General features: G+C 38.5%; 1 protein-coding gene across 1 annotated transcript in view; it reads left to right on the forward strand.

The window, feature by feature from the left end:
* Polk (DNA polymerase kappa) overlaps nt 1-12523 on the forward strand; it is a 69889-nt gene that overhangs the window by 23140 nt on the left and 34226 nt on the right. The window contains exon 3 of the mRNA XM_013126727.3: nt 540-659. Coding sequence (XP_012982181.1) covers nt 540-659 — 120 coding nt within the window. The remainder of the gene's footprint in view (nt 1-539; nt 660-12523) is intronic.

The raw sequence follows: 12523 nt of genomic DNA on the forward strand, positions 1-12523 counted from the left end.
TTATAAGTCTCTGTAGCAACATTTTTCATGAGAGCCAAACGTAGAACTAACTTAATGCCTGGAACCTGATAAATTGATAGCCACTGTGTTTTGTGGTGGAATAACAGATGGTTCAGTGTCTTACATTGTGCTATTTAATGACTTGCTGCTAAAATTCTGAAAGGAGATAACTGAAGAACTAGCTGGCAAAGCTTGGGTATGCCCCATGGACTCTACCACAGATGATTTTTTTTATTTTTGGTTTGAATCCAAATCTTAACTCAGATTGTAGTATTGTCTCACAAGAATGATACAATTTAGCTCTGTGTGTGTGTGTGTGTGTGTGTGTGTGTGTGTGTGTGTGTGTGTGTGTGTGTGTGTATGGTGAATTTAGGGACTCCAGCTTGCTAGGGAAGCACTATTTACAGATAAGGAAAGTGACACGGACAGGTGAAGTAGCTTTCAGATCCCAGTCTGACTTCTGAGTCACAATCTTGGCCACTAAGTCACTAAAGTGGTCTTTCCTTCTATGCTTCTCTTCTGCTTTGTTTCTTCTCTAGGGGTCCAGATTTTATGGAAATGAGCTCAAGAAGGAAAAGCAAGTCAACCAACGGATTGAAAGTATGATGCAACAAAAAGCTCAAATTACCAGCCAGCAACTGAGGAAAGCACAGTTACAGGTATTTATTGAGTTGCTAGGGTGAAGTTTGTAGACCAGGGATTAACAACAAAAGTGCATCATCATCAAGTCATAACTGCGAACAAAGGGAGAAGGAAGTGCTCATTACATTCCGGGTATACATATTCAGCAGGCAGGCACACTTTGCTAAGCATTGCTCTACACCCTTCCCTGCATAGAAGAATAAATGTTGTCTTAAGTAACTTGCCTGGCTTCAAAGCACATACAGTTAACAGAATTAGCATGTGACCCATAGTCTCTGTTGTATTATATATGTGCTTTGCAGCTAGACAAGGCTGTAAGACAAATACAGCTAATTTGGGGGAGTGGAACTGAGGGGAGGGCTAATTCCTTAAATTAAGAGTAACCATGTTTTAGTTAAATAAAGAGTTATACTACAAGTTAAATACGAAATGTACACAATTTTTTGAATGAAACAATATTTCTAAAAACCTAGAGGCTTTTGTGTTCTCCAGAATTTTGAGGGAATGAATAATTCAAAGTTTTTCTCAGCTGATGAAAGTTATTTCAGTAGAAAAGTTTGGAAGCAACCAAGGCTCAGGTTACTCTGTGGAAGACTGACAGCTCCAGGCAGTCATGTTTCTACTGATCAGACTAAAATTATAGATAGATGAATAGTTTCTGTTAAAACCTGACTCGATGCTTGCAAAGCACTGAACATAGTGAAACATTCTCTACAGATAAGGGAATATACACAAGAAGGTGAAGTAATTTTGAGATTACTCAGAATGAGCATAATAATAAAATTGTAATGTCAATGTGACATGATACAAAATCTTTATCTTGGGATGGAGTTCAGAGACCATCAATTTTCTTTACTAAACCATATCATTTTTTCATAATCACTTTTCCAGAATATTATTTTCTTTATTTATTACATTTTTTTAAAATTAGGAACAAGCTTGCTTCACATGTCAATCCCAGCTCCCTCTCCCACCCCTCCTTCCTCACCCCTCTACCAGCCCCCCCCCCAGCCTCCCACCCTATCCCCACTACCTTCTCCATGGGGATATCCAGAGTCTGTCATTTTGTTCAGGGCAGGGCCTAGGCCCTCCCGTAAGAGTCCAGGCTGAGAGAGCATCCCTCATTGTGGGATGGGCAGCCAAAGTCCATTTATATGCCAGGGATAAATATTGATCTACTGCCCAGGGCCCAATAGATTGTCCAGGCCTCTTCACTGACACCCACATTCAGGGGTTCTGGATCAGTTCCATGCTGACCTCCCAGCTGTCGGTCTGGGGTCCAAGAACTCCCCCTTGTTCAGGTCAGCTGTTTTTGTTGGTTTCACCAGCCAATTCTTTACCCCTTTGCTCATCACTCCTGCCTCTCTGTCACTGGTTTCTAGGGGTTCAGTTCAGTGTTTAGCTGTGGGTGTCTGCCTCTGCTTCCATCAGTCACTGGATGAAAGTTCCAGGATGGCATATAAGGTAGTCATCAAACTCATTATCAGGGATGGGCATTAACAGTCTCTTCACTGTTGCTTAGTTTGCCAGTTGCTGTCATCCTTGTAGATCGCTAGAGATCTCAATGGTGCCAGATCTCTCCTCCAACCTATAATGACTCCCTCTATTCTGCTAATTCTCATCCTGTTCGCCCCTATTTTTCCCCAACTTAACCTTCTTGCTTCCCCCTGACCTCCTCTCTACTCCTCTTCTTCTCTTTTTTCAGATCTAAAGAAATACAGGGAGGTGCCATTCACACTCACTCAGGATGGTTTCTTCTAGTGCCATCCATTTGCCTGCAAATATCAAGATTCCTTTTTTTTTTCTGCTGAGTAGTACTCCATTGTGTAAATGTGCCACATTTTTTCTATCCACTCTTCAGTTGAGGGGCATCTAGGTTGCTTCCAAGTTCTGGCTATTCAAATAATGCTGCTATCAACATAGTTGAACAGATGTCCTTATTATATGAATGTGCATATTTTGAATATATGCCTAAGAGTGGAATTACTGGATGTTGTGGTAGACTGATTCCCATTTTCCTGAAGAATTTCCATACTGATTTCCAAAATGGCTGTGCAAGTTGGCACTCCCAACAGTAGTGGAGGAGTGTTTCCCTTACTCCACATCCTGTCCAGTATAAATTGTCATTACTGTTTTTTATTTTAGCCATTCTGATGAGAGTGAGATGGTATCTCAGAGTTGTTTTGATTTGCATTTCCTTAATGGCTAAGGATGTTGAGCACTTTCTCAAGTGTATCTCAGCCATTTTAGACTACTCTTACTGAGAATTCGCTATTTAGTTCTGTATCCCACATTTTAATTGGATCCTTTGGTGTTTTAGAAACATGCTTCTTGAGTTCTTTGTAAATTTTGGAGATCAGCCCTCTGTCAGATATGGGGTTAGTTAATATCTTTTCCCATTCTGTAGGCTGCCTTTTTGTCTTGTTGACTGTGCCCTTTGCCTTACAGCAGCTTCTCAGTTTCAGGAGGTCCCATTTGTTAAGTGTCTCAGTGTCTGTGCTACTGGTGTTATGTTCAGGAAGCAGTCTCCTGTACCAATTCATTCAAGAGTACCTCCCACTTTCTTTTCTAAGAGGTTCACTGTGGCTGAATTTATGTTGAAGTCTTTGATCCATTTGGACTTAAGTTTTGTGCATGGCAATAGATATTGATCTATCTGCAGTCTTCTACATGCCAATATCCAGTTATGCCAGCACCATTTGATGAAGATGCTTTCTTTTTTCCATTGTATAATTTTAGCTTCTTTGTTGAATTCGAGTGTTCATAGGTGTGTTGCTTAAAATCAGGGTCTTTGATTCAATTCCATTGGTCTACCTATCTATTTTTGTGCCAATGCCAAGCTGTTTTCAGGACTACAGCTCTAGAGTAGAGCTTGAAGTCAGGGATGGTGATGCCTACAGAAGTTCCTTTATTGTACAGGGTTGTTTTGGCTATCCTGAGTCTTTTGTTTTTCCATATAAAGTTGATTATTGTTCTTTCAAGGTGTGTGAAGAATTGTGGCAGCATTTTGATGGGGATTGTATTGAATCTGTAGATTGCTTTTGGCAAGATTGCCATTTTTACTATGTTGATCCTACCAATCCAAGAGCATGACAGATTTTTCCATTTTCTGGTATCTTCTTTAATTCCTTTCTTTAGAGACTCAAAATTCTTGATATACAGGTCTTTCACTTGTTTGGTTAGCGTTATGCCCAGATATTTAATGTTGTTTGTGGCTGCAAATATTGAAAGTTTGACTTCTTCCTTTCCAATTTGTATCCCCCTTGATCTCCTTTTGTTGTCTTATTGCTCTAGCAAGAACTTCAAGTACAATATTGAAGAGATATGGAGAGAGTGGACAGCCTTGTCTTGTTCCTCATTTTAGAAGAATTCCATTGAGTTTCTGTCCATTTAGTTTGATGTTACCTGTTGGTTTACTGTATATTGCTTTTATTATGTTCTGGTATGTTCCTGTTATCCCTGATCTCTCCAGGATCTTTATCATGAAGGGGTGTTGGATTTTGTCAAAGGCTTTTTCAGCATCTAGTGAGATGATCATGTGGTTTTCCTTTGCAGTTTGTTTATATGGTGAATTATATTGATAGATTTTCTAATGTTGAACCATCCCTGCATCCCTGGAATAAAGCCTAAGTGTTCAAGGTGGGTGATTTTTCCTGATGTGTTCTTGCATTCAATTTGCTAGTATTTTATTGAGTATTTTTACATCAATGCTCATAAGGGAAATTGGTCTGTAGTTGTGTCTTTGTGTGGCTTGGGTACCAAGGTAATTGTAGCCTCATAAAAAGAGTTTGGCAGCGAACCACCTGCTTCTATTGTGTGGAACAGTTTGAGGATTATTGGAATTAACTCTTCTTTGCATTTCTGGTAGAATTCTGCACTGAAGCTATCTGGGCCTGGGATTTATTTGGGTCAGAGACTTTTGGTGACTGCTTCTATTTCATTACGGGTTATAGGTCTGTTTAGATTGCTTATCTGTTCTTGATTTAATTTTGACAAGTAATATCTATCCAGAAAATTGTCCATTTCCTTTAAATTTTTTAATTTTATAGATTACAGGTTTCAAAGTCTGACCTAAGGATTCTCTGAATTTGCTCAGTGTCCGTTGTTATGTCCCCCTGTTCATTTCTGACTTTGTTAATTTGCATGCTCTCTCTCTGCATTTTGGTTATCTTGGATAAAGGTTTGTCTATCTTGTTGATTTTCTCAGAGAACCAACTCTTTGTTTCATTGATTCTTTGCAACGTTTTCCTGATTTCTTTCTACTTTATTGAATTCAGCCGTCAATTTGATTATTTCCTGGCATCTACTCCTCCTGGGTGAATTTGCTTCTTTTTGTTCTAGAGCTTTCAGTTGTGCTATTAATTCTCTAGTGTGCCAGTTTCTTCATGTGGGCACTTAGTGCTATGAACTTTCCTCTCAGCACTGCTTTCAGAGTGTCACATAAGTTTGGGTATGTTGTCTTCATTCTCATTGAATTCCAGGAAATCTTTAATTTCTTCTTTGACCCAGGGATGGTGCAATTATAAATTGTTCAATTTCTATGAGTTTGTAGGTTTTCTGTGATTTGTGTTGTTGTTGAATTCTAATTTTAAAGCATGGTGGTCTGATAAGATACAGGGGATTTTTTTTTTTTTTTTGGTTTTTTGAGACGGGGTTTCTCTGTATTGTTTTGGAGGCTGTCGGTCCAGCCCGGCCTCCAACTCACAGAGATCCGCCTGCCTCTGCCTCCGGAGTGCTGGGATTAAAGGCGTGCACCACCACCACCTGGCTCCTTTTTGTTTGTTTGTTTGTTTTTTTGTTTTTGTTTTTGGTATCTGTGGAGGTTTGCTATGTTTCCTGATTATGTGGTCGATTTTAGAGAAGGTTCCATGTGGCTCCGAGAAGAAGGTATATTCTTTGGTATTTGGATGGAATGTTCTTTAGATGTCTGCTAAACCCAACTCAGTCATAACTTCTGTTAGTTCTTTTGTTTCTTTGCTAAGTTTCTGTCTGGAGGTCCTGTCTAGTGGAGAGAGCAGAGTGTTGAAGTCTCCTACTACTAGTGTGTGAGATTTTATGTATGATTTGAGCTTTAGTAGTGTTTCTTTTACGAATGTGGGTGCCCTTTGTATTTGGGGCATTCAGAATTGAGACTTCATCTTGATGGAATTTTCCTTTGATGAATATGAAATGTCTTTCTGTATCTCTTTTGAATGATTTTAATTTGAAGTCTAATTTTTTAGATACTAGACTTGCTATACCAGCGTGTTTCTTGGGTAAGTTTGATTGGAAAATCTTTTCCCATCCCTTTACTCTGAAGTAATGTCTGTCTTTGATGTTGAGATGTGTTTCTTGTATGCAGCAGAAAGATGGGTTCTGTCTTCGTATCCATTCTGCTAGTCTGTGTCTTTTTATAGGCACGTTGAGACTGTTGACATTGAGGGATATTTAATGACCTTTGATTGTTTATTCTTGTTTGTTTTGGATTTATTGGTGGTGGTGTTATTGTGTATGGCTTTTCCCTCCCTTTTTCTTTCAGTGTTTGGTAAAGTGGGATTATTTATAGCTTATGTCTTTGTGAGTGTAGTTATCTTTGTTGGTTTGAAGTTTTCCTTCCAGTACTTTCTGTTGGGCTGGATTTATGGATATGTATTGTTTAAATCTGGTTTTGTCCTGGAATATCTTGTATTCTCCATCTGTGGTAATTAAAAGCTTTGCTAGATATAATAGTCTGGGCTGGCGTCCTTTTTCCCTTAGCATTTGTAGGACATCTGTCCAGGATCTTCTGGTTTTCATAGTTTCTATTGAGAAGTCAGGTGTAATTTGGATAGATCTGCCTTTACATGTTACTTGGCCTTTTTCTTTTGCTTCTCTTAATATTTTCTCTTTATTCTGTAGGTTTGAAGTTTTGATTATTATGTAGTAAAAGGACTTCTTTTTCTGGTCCAGTCTATTTGGTGTTCTCTAAGATTCTTGCATTTTCATAGGCATATCCTTCTTTAGGTTAGGGAAGTTTTCTTCTATGATTTTGTTGAATATATTTTCTGTATCTGTGAGCTGTATTTCTTCACCTTCTTCTATACCCATTATTCTCAGGTTTGGCCTCTTCATGGTGTCCCATATTTCCTGGATATTTTGTGTTAGGGATTTGTTTGACTTGAGATTTTCTTTGGTCCATGACTGTATATCCTCTAATGAGTCTTCAACACTGAGATTCTCTCTTCTACCTCTTTTATTCTATTGGCTATACTTACTTACATATGTAGTTCCTGATAGTTTACCCAGCTTTTCTATTTCCAGCATCCCCTCATTCTGGTTCTCTTTATTGTTTCTATTTCGGTTTTCAAGACTTGGACTGCTTGGGTTGTTTCCTTCACTTGTTTTTTTTTTTTTTTTGTTTTGTTTTGTTTTTTTTTTTGCTTTGTTTTTTCTTGACTCTCTTTAGATTCTTTAAGAGATTTGTTTTTTTTTTCTTTTCTTTTTGGTTTGTTTTTTCTTCTATTTCTTTAAGGGATTTCCTTGTTTCCTCTTTGAGGGTCTCTATTATCTTCATAAAATAATTTTTAAGGTCTGTGTCTTGTGCTTCATCTGTGGTGTGCTTTTTGGGTCTTGCTGATGTGGAGTCTCTAAATTCTGGTAGAGTCATATTGGTCTTTCTATTGCTGAGTGTGTTCTTATACTGTCGTCTTCCCATCCCTTCTTCGAGTGGGTGCAGGTGGAGTCTCTCTGTCTCCACTGGTCTCCCTGTTGCTGGGCATGCAGGTGTGGGGAGAGCCAGGGGTTGGGTCTGCCAGAATATTATTTTAATTTGGTTTTCTGTTGGTGGTGGTGGTGGTGTAGTTATTTTCATCACAAATTTTATTAATTTACAGCTGGGAGTTGGTGGTGCACGCCTTTAATCCCAGCACTCCGAAGGCAGAGGCAGCCAGATCTCTGAGTTTGAGGCCAGCCTGGTCTACAGAGCGAGTTCCAGGTCAGCCTCCAAAACAATACAAAGAAACCCTGTCTGGAAAAACCAAAAAAAAAAAAAGAAAGAAAGAAATTTTAATTTACATTTTTAATAAATAAGTGTTGCTTCCTTCAAATGCATAAACTAGATTTCATCAATTTTGTTACTTGTTTCAGTTTTGCTGTGTAAATAATCTCTCCAACAGATCATGGTTGTTTTAATTTACCTTCTATTATGTCGGAGAAGAAACTTCCCTCACACAACACTCATCCCCTCATTCATTACAGGAATATGATTTTGTGCTGTTTGCTATGATACAGGTTATGTAGGTGGCATAAGAAAACAAAGTAACAGCTTCTTTCTTATATAATAAAAAGCAATCACTTGTTACATACTTTTCCGGTGGAGAAGTATAGGCACTGATGAAAGACCAAAGAAACAATGCCATCAAAGTCTGGGTTTGTGAACAAATAAATTAGTTGGACTTACTTATGCAAGAAGGTAGGATGTTACTTATAGGAAGATGAATGACTCAAGAACAGCTCATCACTAAACATCCAAGTCCAGCATGGGTGATGACCTCTTGGCAGCTGCATAGATGGAGTCTCTCCTGCAGCTAACCTTCTATCTCCTGTGTAGTCTCTCACCTCTCCTGACCATATGTAGTTGGGCAGGAGTGTGTGCAGATGGGGAACAGGGTGCACAGGAAGCAGTGAGTGATTGTAACCTAAGATGAGGTCTAGTTACCCTTGCCCCACTCTACCTAGGAGAGAATGTCAATAGGCTGGATCTTGTGACGGTCTCTTGCCTGTAGTCATAGTTACTCTGTTCCGATTTCAGGATAATACTGGCCAGGTCAGGCCTAGAGTTCCATGACGTCCCTGGGTCTGATTGCCATGTTAATTTCAGACATAGATTTGTCTTAAATCACACGATTTCATCATCTCCTGGTGGTATAATTACTGGTCTGACAAAAGTATTCCATGTTCCATTTTCTGGTGAGAAAGAAGTAGTGTCAGGTTGTGGGTGGATTAAAAGCAAATAATTCACTGCTAAACAAGTGAGAAAGAAATTGTAAATAGTATTTAAACTCACATTCTTTTGGCAGCAGCTCTAGTTACAGGGCCTCACAGTAGCACAAGAGAAATATAAAATATCCTCCCTAGCTGGGTGACTATCTGCCCAGCCTTTCAACTTAGCAAAAAAAGTGGGAATAATATATGTTTGGAGGTTCAACTAGCAGTCTAATGCTGTCCCCTTCCATAGTTCTAGAGTTTATATCTATTTCTCTTCATTTATGAGATCCTGCGTATTAAGGATGTTTTTTCTCAACTATATGTTCTAGTTGTGTTTCCAACGTTTCTTTTAATTTTTTAGCTTTGATCACATATTTTTGAAGCTTGTATAGTCAAATCCAATATTGGGGTTTTTTTTGTAAGGCCTTTTTTTTAGAGCGGTTTTAGGTTCTTAGCAAAACTGAGCAGAAAATAAAGATTCTCCTACTCCATACAGGCTAACCTCTAGCCAAGCACTTTTTTCCACAAGTGTACTACATTTGTTACATTTAATGCATCATTATCATGCAAAATCAATAAGTCAGTACTGATGTTTTATGCTTTATAGGTATAGACAACAGTATATATTCACCATTACGGTATCAAACAAAATGTGAGTTATTGCCCTAAACACCCTTTGTGACCTATTTACTCATCCTTCCCTCACTACTAATCTCTGGCAAGCACTGATGTTTTCACTCTGTCCTAAGTTCCACCATTGCCAGAAAGCCATGCAATTGGAACCATATAGTATGTAACCTTTTCACACTGGCTTCTTTCACTTAATAATATGTACTTAGATTACTTTTAATCTGTTCATGGCTTGATAGCTCATTGCTTTCATGTGCTGAATATTATTAATATTATTCTTCCTCTGGATGTACAACAGTTTATGGATTTACCTACTAAAGGACATGATGGTTGCTTCCAAGTTCTGGCAATTATGAATAAACTGATATAGATAGATACCCATGCTTCAGTTTATGTGTGGACTAGGTTTTCAACTCCACTTAGTAAATACAAAGGAATGTAATTTCCTGGGTCTTTTTTTTTTTTTTTTTTTTTTTTTTTGAGACAGGGTTTCTCTGTGGCTGTCCTGGAACCTGCTCTGTAGACTAGGCTGGCCTTGAACTCAGAGATACACCAGCCTCTGCCTTCCATGTGCTGGGATTAATGGCATGTGCCACCAATGACCTGCTGAATTCAGAGTTTTTGTTATTGTTTTATTATTAGTATTATTATTATTATTTGGTTTTTTGAGACAGGGTTTCTCTGTGGCTTTGGAAGTTGTCCTGGTACTAGCTCTTATAGACCAGGCTGGCCTCGAACTCAGAAATCCGCCTTCCTCTGCCTTCTCTGAATGCTGGGATTAAAGGTGTGCATCACCACCGCCCAGCCAAAAAGTTCAGTTTTTATAAGAAACTGCAAACTGTCTTCCAAAATGACCATACCATTTGACATTCTCATGGTAATGGATGAAGGGTCCTGTTGTTATTTGTTCTAACCAGTCTTTGGAGCTGTCAGTGTTCTCAGTTTGGGCCATCCTGAGATATTCAGGATAATGGCAACATATCATTTTACTCATTGGCATAGACCAGGAAACCTCTTTTCATATGTTTATTTGCCATGTATAAATCTTTGGTGAGGTGTCTGTTCAGGCCTTATGCTTGGTTTTAAATCAGTTTTTTTTAATTGAATTTGAAGAATCCTTTGTATATTTTAGGAATCAGTCACATATTGGCTCTGATTTTGCAAATATTTTCTTCTAGTTTTACTTACCTTTTGGCTCTTAGTAGCTTCTTTCACTGAGCAGAAATATAAAATACATTTCAGTTAAAGTGTGAAGGATTTGTTTTCTGAGTTTAAAAAACTGTCTTCTGTCCAAAACAATGCTGTCTTTAAATTGACCTTATTCTTTAAGCAATTTACTTTCTGGGCTTGGTAAGTTTTATTGATCTGTAATCTACAATTGCGTTTAATAAAAGTTCTACAGATACAAAAGAACATGGTTGGTGCATTATAACAACTGGAGGTTTTTTTCTAATTTTTTTCAGTTTAATGTACTGATGAAACCTGAAAGAATAGAAAATACCTTCTGCTGCACAGCAGAACTTGAGGTTTTGTTCCAGTCTTAAATGACTGTTTGATGGGGCCTCTCTGGCATCTTTCAGAACAGGAATGGCAGGAAATGTGGTTTTTGTTGATTATTGAATTGTTTCGTTTGCTGAGCTTCCTCTAAAAGAAGCTGTGTACAAGGGAAGAGGCTGAGGAAGTCCCAAGGAGTCAAAAAGGTCTCAGAAAACAGAGATACTTTCATGGAAAATGTTTCTATTTTAGACTCAAATTTTCCACATGCTAGATTTTATTATGTGTGATGTGATAGTGTAAATTCCTGTAGGTCGGACTGAGGTAGTCTGCAGGCATAAGCCAGGCTGTTCATTTTGAACGTCTTTGAATATTCTCCACTGTACTTTACCCTCATCAGATGTCTTGAAAGCACAGTCATTAAGATTGTTACCTTGTAAAATGTCTTCTGATGAGCTCCTAAACTGAATAGACAGGCATCCATGTTGTGTTAAGTTAAAGCCACATAACAAATTGGTCTATTTCAACAAGCCCCTTCACTAACTTGGGTTAACTCAGTAGTGTTTTTGGAAAATACTAGGTCAAGAAAATTAAACACATTCTTTCCAAATATTTTCCTAAATGTAATAGAAATTGAGAATTTTAAAAAGAAATTACGTTAGTATTCAGTATGGGTATAAACTATATGACTAGAGTTTGTCTGGACTTTTTCAGTGTTAAAGACTGTTCAATGTCTGTGTTAGCCAGTGGTGGTATCCTTGCCTCTCATCCCAGCACTTGGGAGCCCGAGGCAGGTAGGTCTTCCAGGACTGCCAAAGTCTATGTTAGATAATGAAAGAAAATGAACTTTGGAGTAACCTATTTTCCAAGTCCAGTTCTCCCATTTTCCAGTTCTGTGACTTGGGGCAAATGACTTAATCTTAATAAACTTTCATTTTCTTATCTGTAAGAGTTATAATTGTGATCTCAGAATTGTTTTGACTGTAAATGAGTTGATATGGGAGACACAGTATATTAGATGATATACTCAGTAGCTGTCACTTCTACCTTAAAGTGAGAGGCACTGTCCCCAAGCCTTTGCCGTGCCTCCTCCTGAGAACACCTTATATGAGCATCTCTTCATTCTTCAGACCTTTTGCTATTAGTTTAGTCCCACTTTACAAATAAGGAGCAAAGTGACTAGAGGGCTAGCCTAACCACTGTCATGTAACTAATGAGTGGCAGCAATACTGAGACCAAAAGAAAGTTCCTATTTTTAACCCCAGTGACACACGAGTTGTCGGAAGTAACAGAAGGAAGAAGGCAGATGTGACAGCCTCGGGTTAGCATTTGAAAGCCACCTGGAAGGAAAGGGATAAATGAAGTCATGAGTGAGAGCTAAAGCAGAAGCGATGTTCGAGAGCCGTAGTGCTGAGGGTCTGGGAACAGTTGAGAGAGCTCAGGCCGAAGAGTGACTAAGGAGAGATAGAGGAGAGTGGAATGTGTGAGTCACGCTGGGAGGTCTCCTTTTGGCAGCTGCACACTTGCCTTAGGAACAAGAGAGAATAGATTGCTGGAGAGGTTGTCACAGCATTAATTTATGAGTGTGAGGAGACTTTTCCCACTTGGTTTGCTTTCTGTTTATCTTATGCCTTTCTAGATTATTCCAGCCCACAATATTTCAGATGCCACTCCCTTATTCTTACTGCATCCATATTTTAGGCATATTGTTATTATTATAGATTAAATTTCAGTTTTTATTAATCTCCATGATTTGTCATCCTCTCAGTCAGGGCCACATGACCTTGTTCAAAATTGAAGTATTAGAAAAAAC

The sequence above is a fragment of the Mesocricetus auratus genome, unplaced genomic scaffold (genome assembly GCF_017639785.1).
Source record: "Mesocricetus auratus isolate SY011 unplaced genomic scaffold, BCM_Maur_2.0 Super-Scaffold_100020, whole genome shotgun sequence".
Taxonomy (NCBI): Eukaryota; Metazoa; Chordata; class Mammalia; order Rodentia; family Cricetidae; genus Mesocricetus; species Mesocricetus auratus.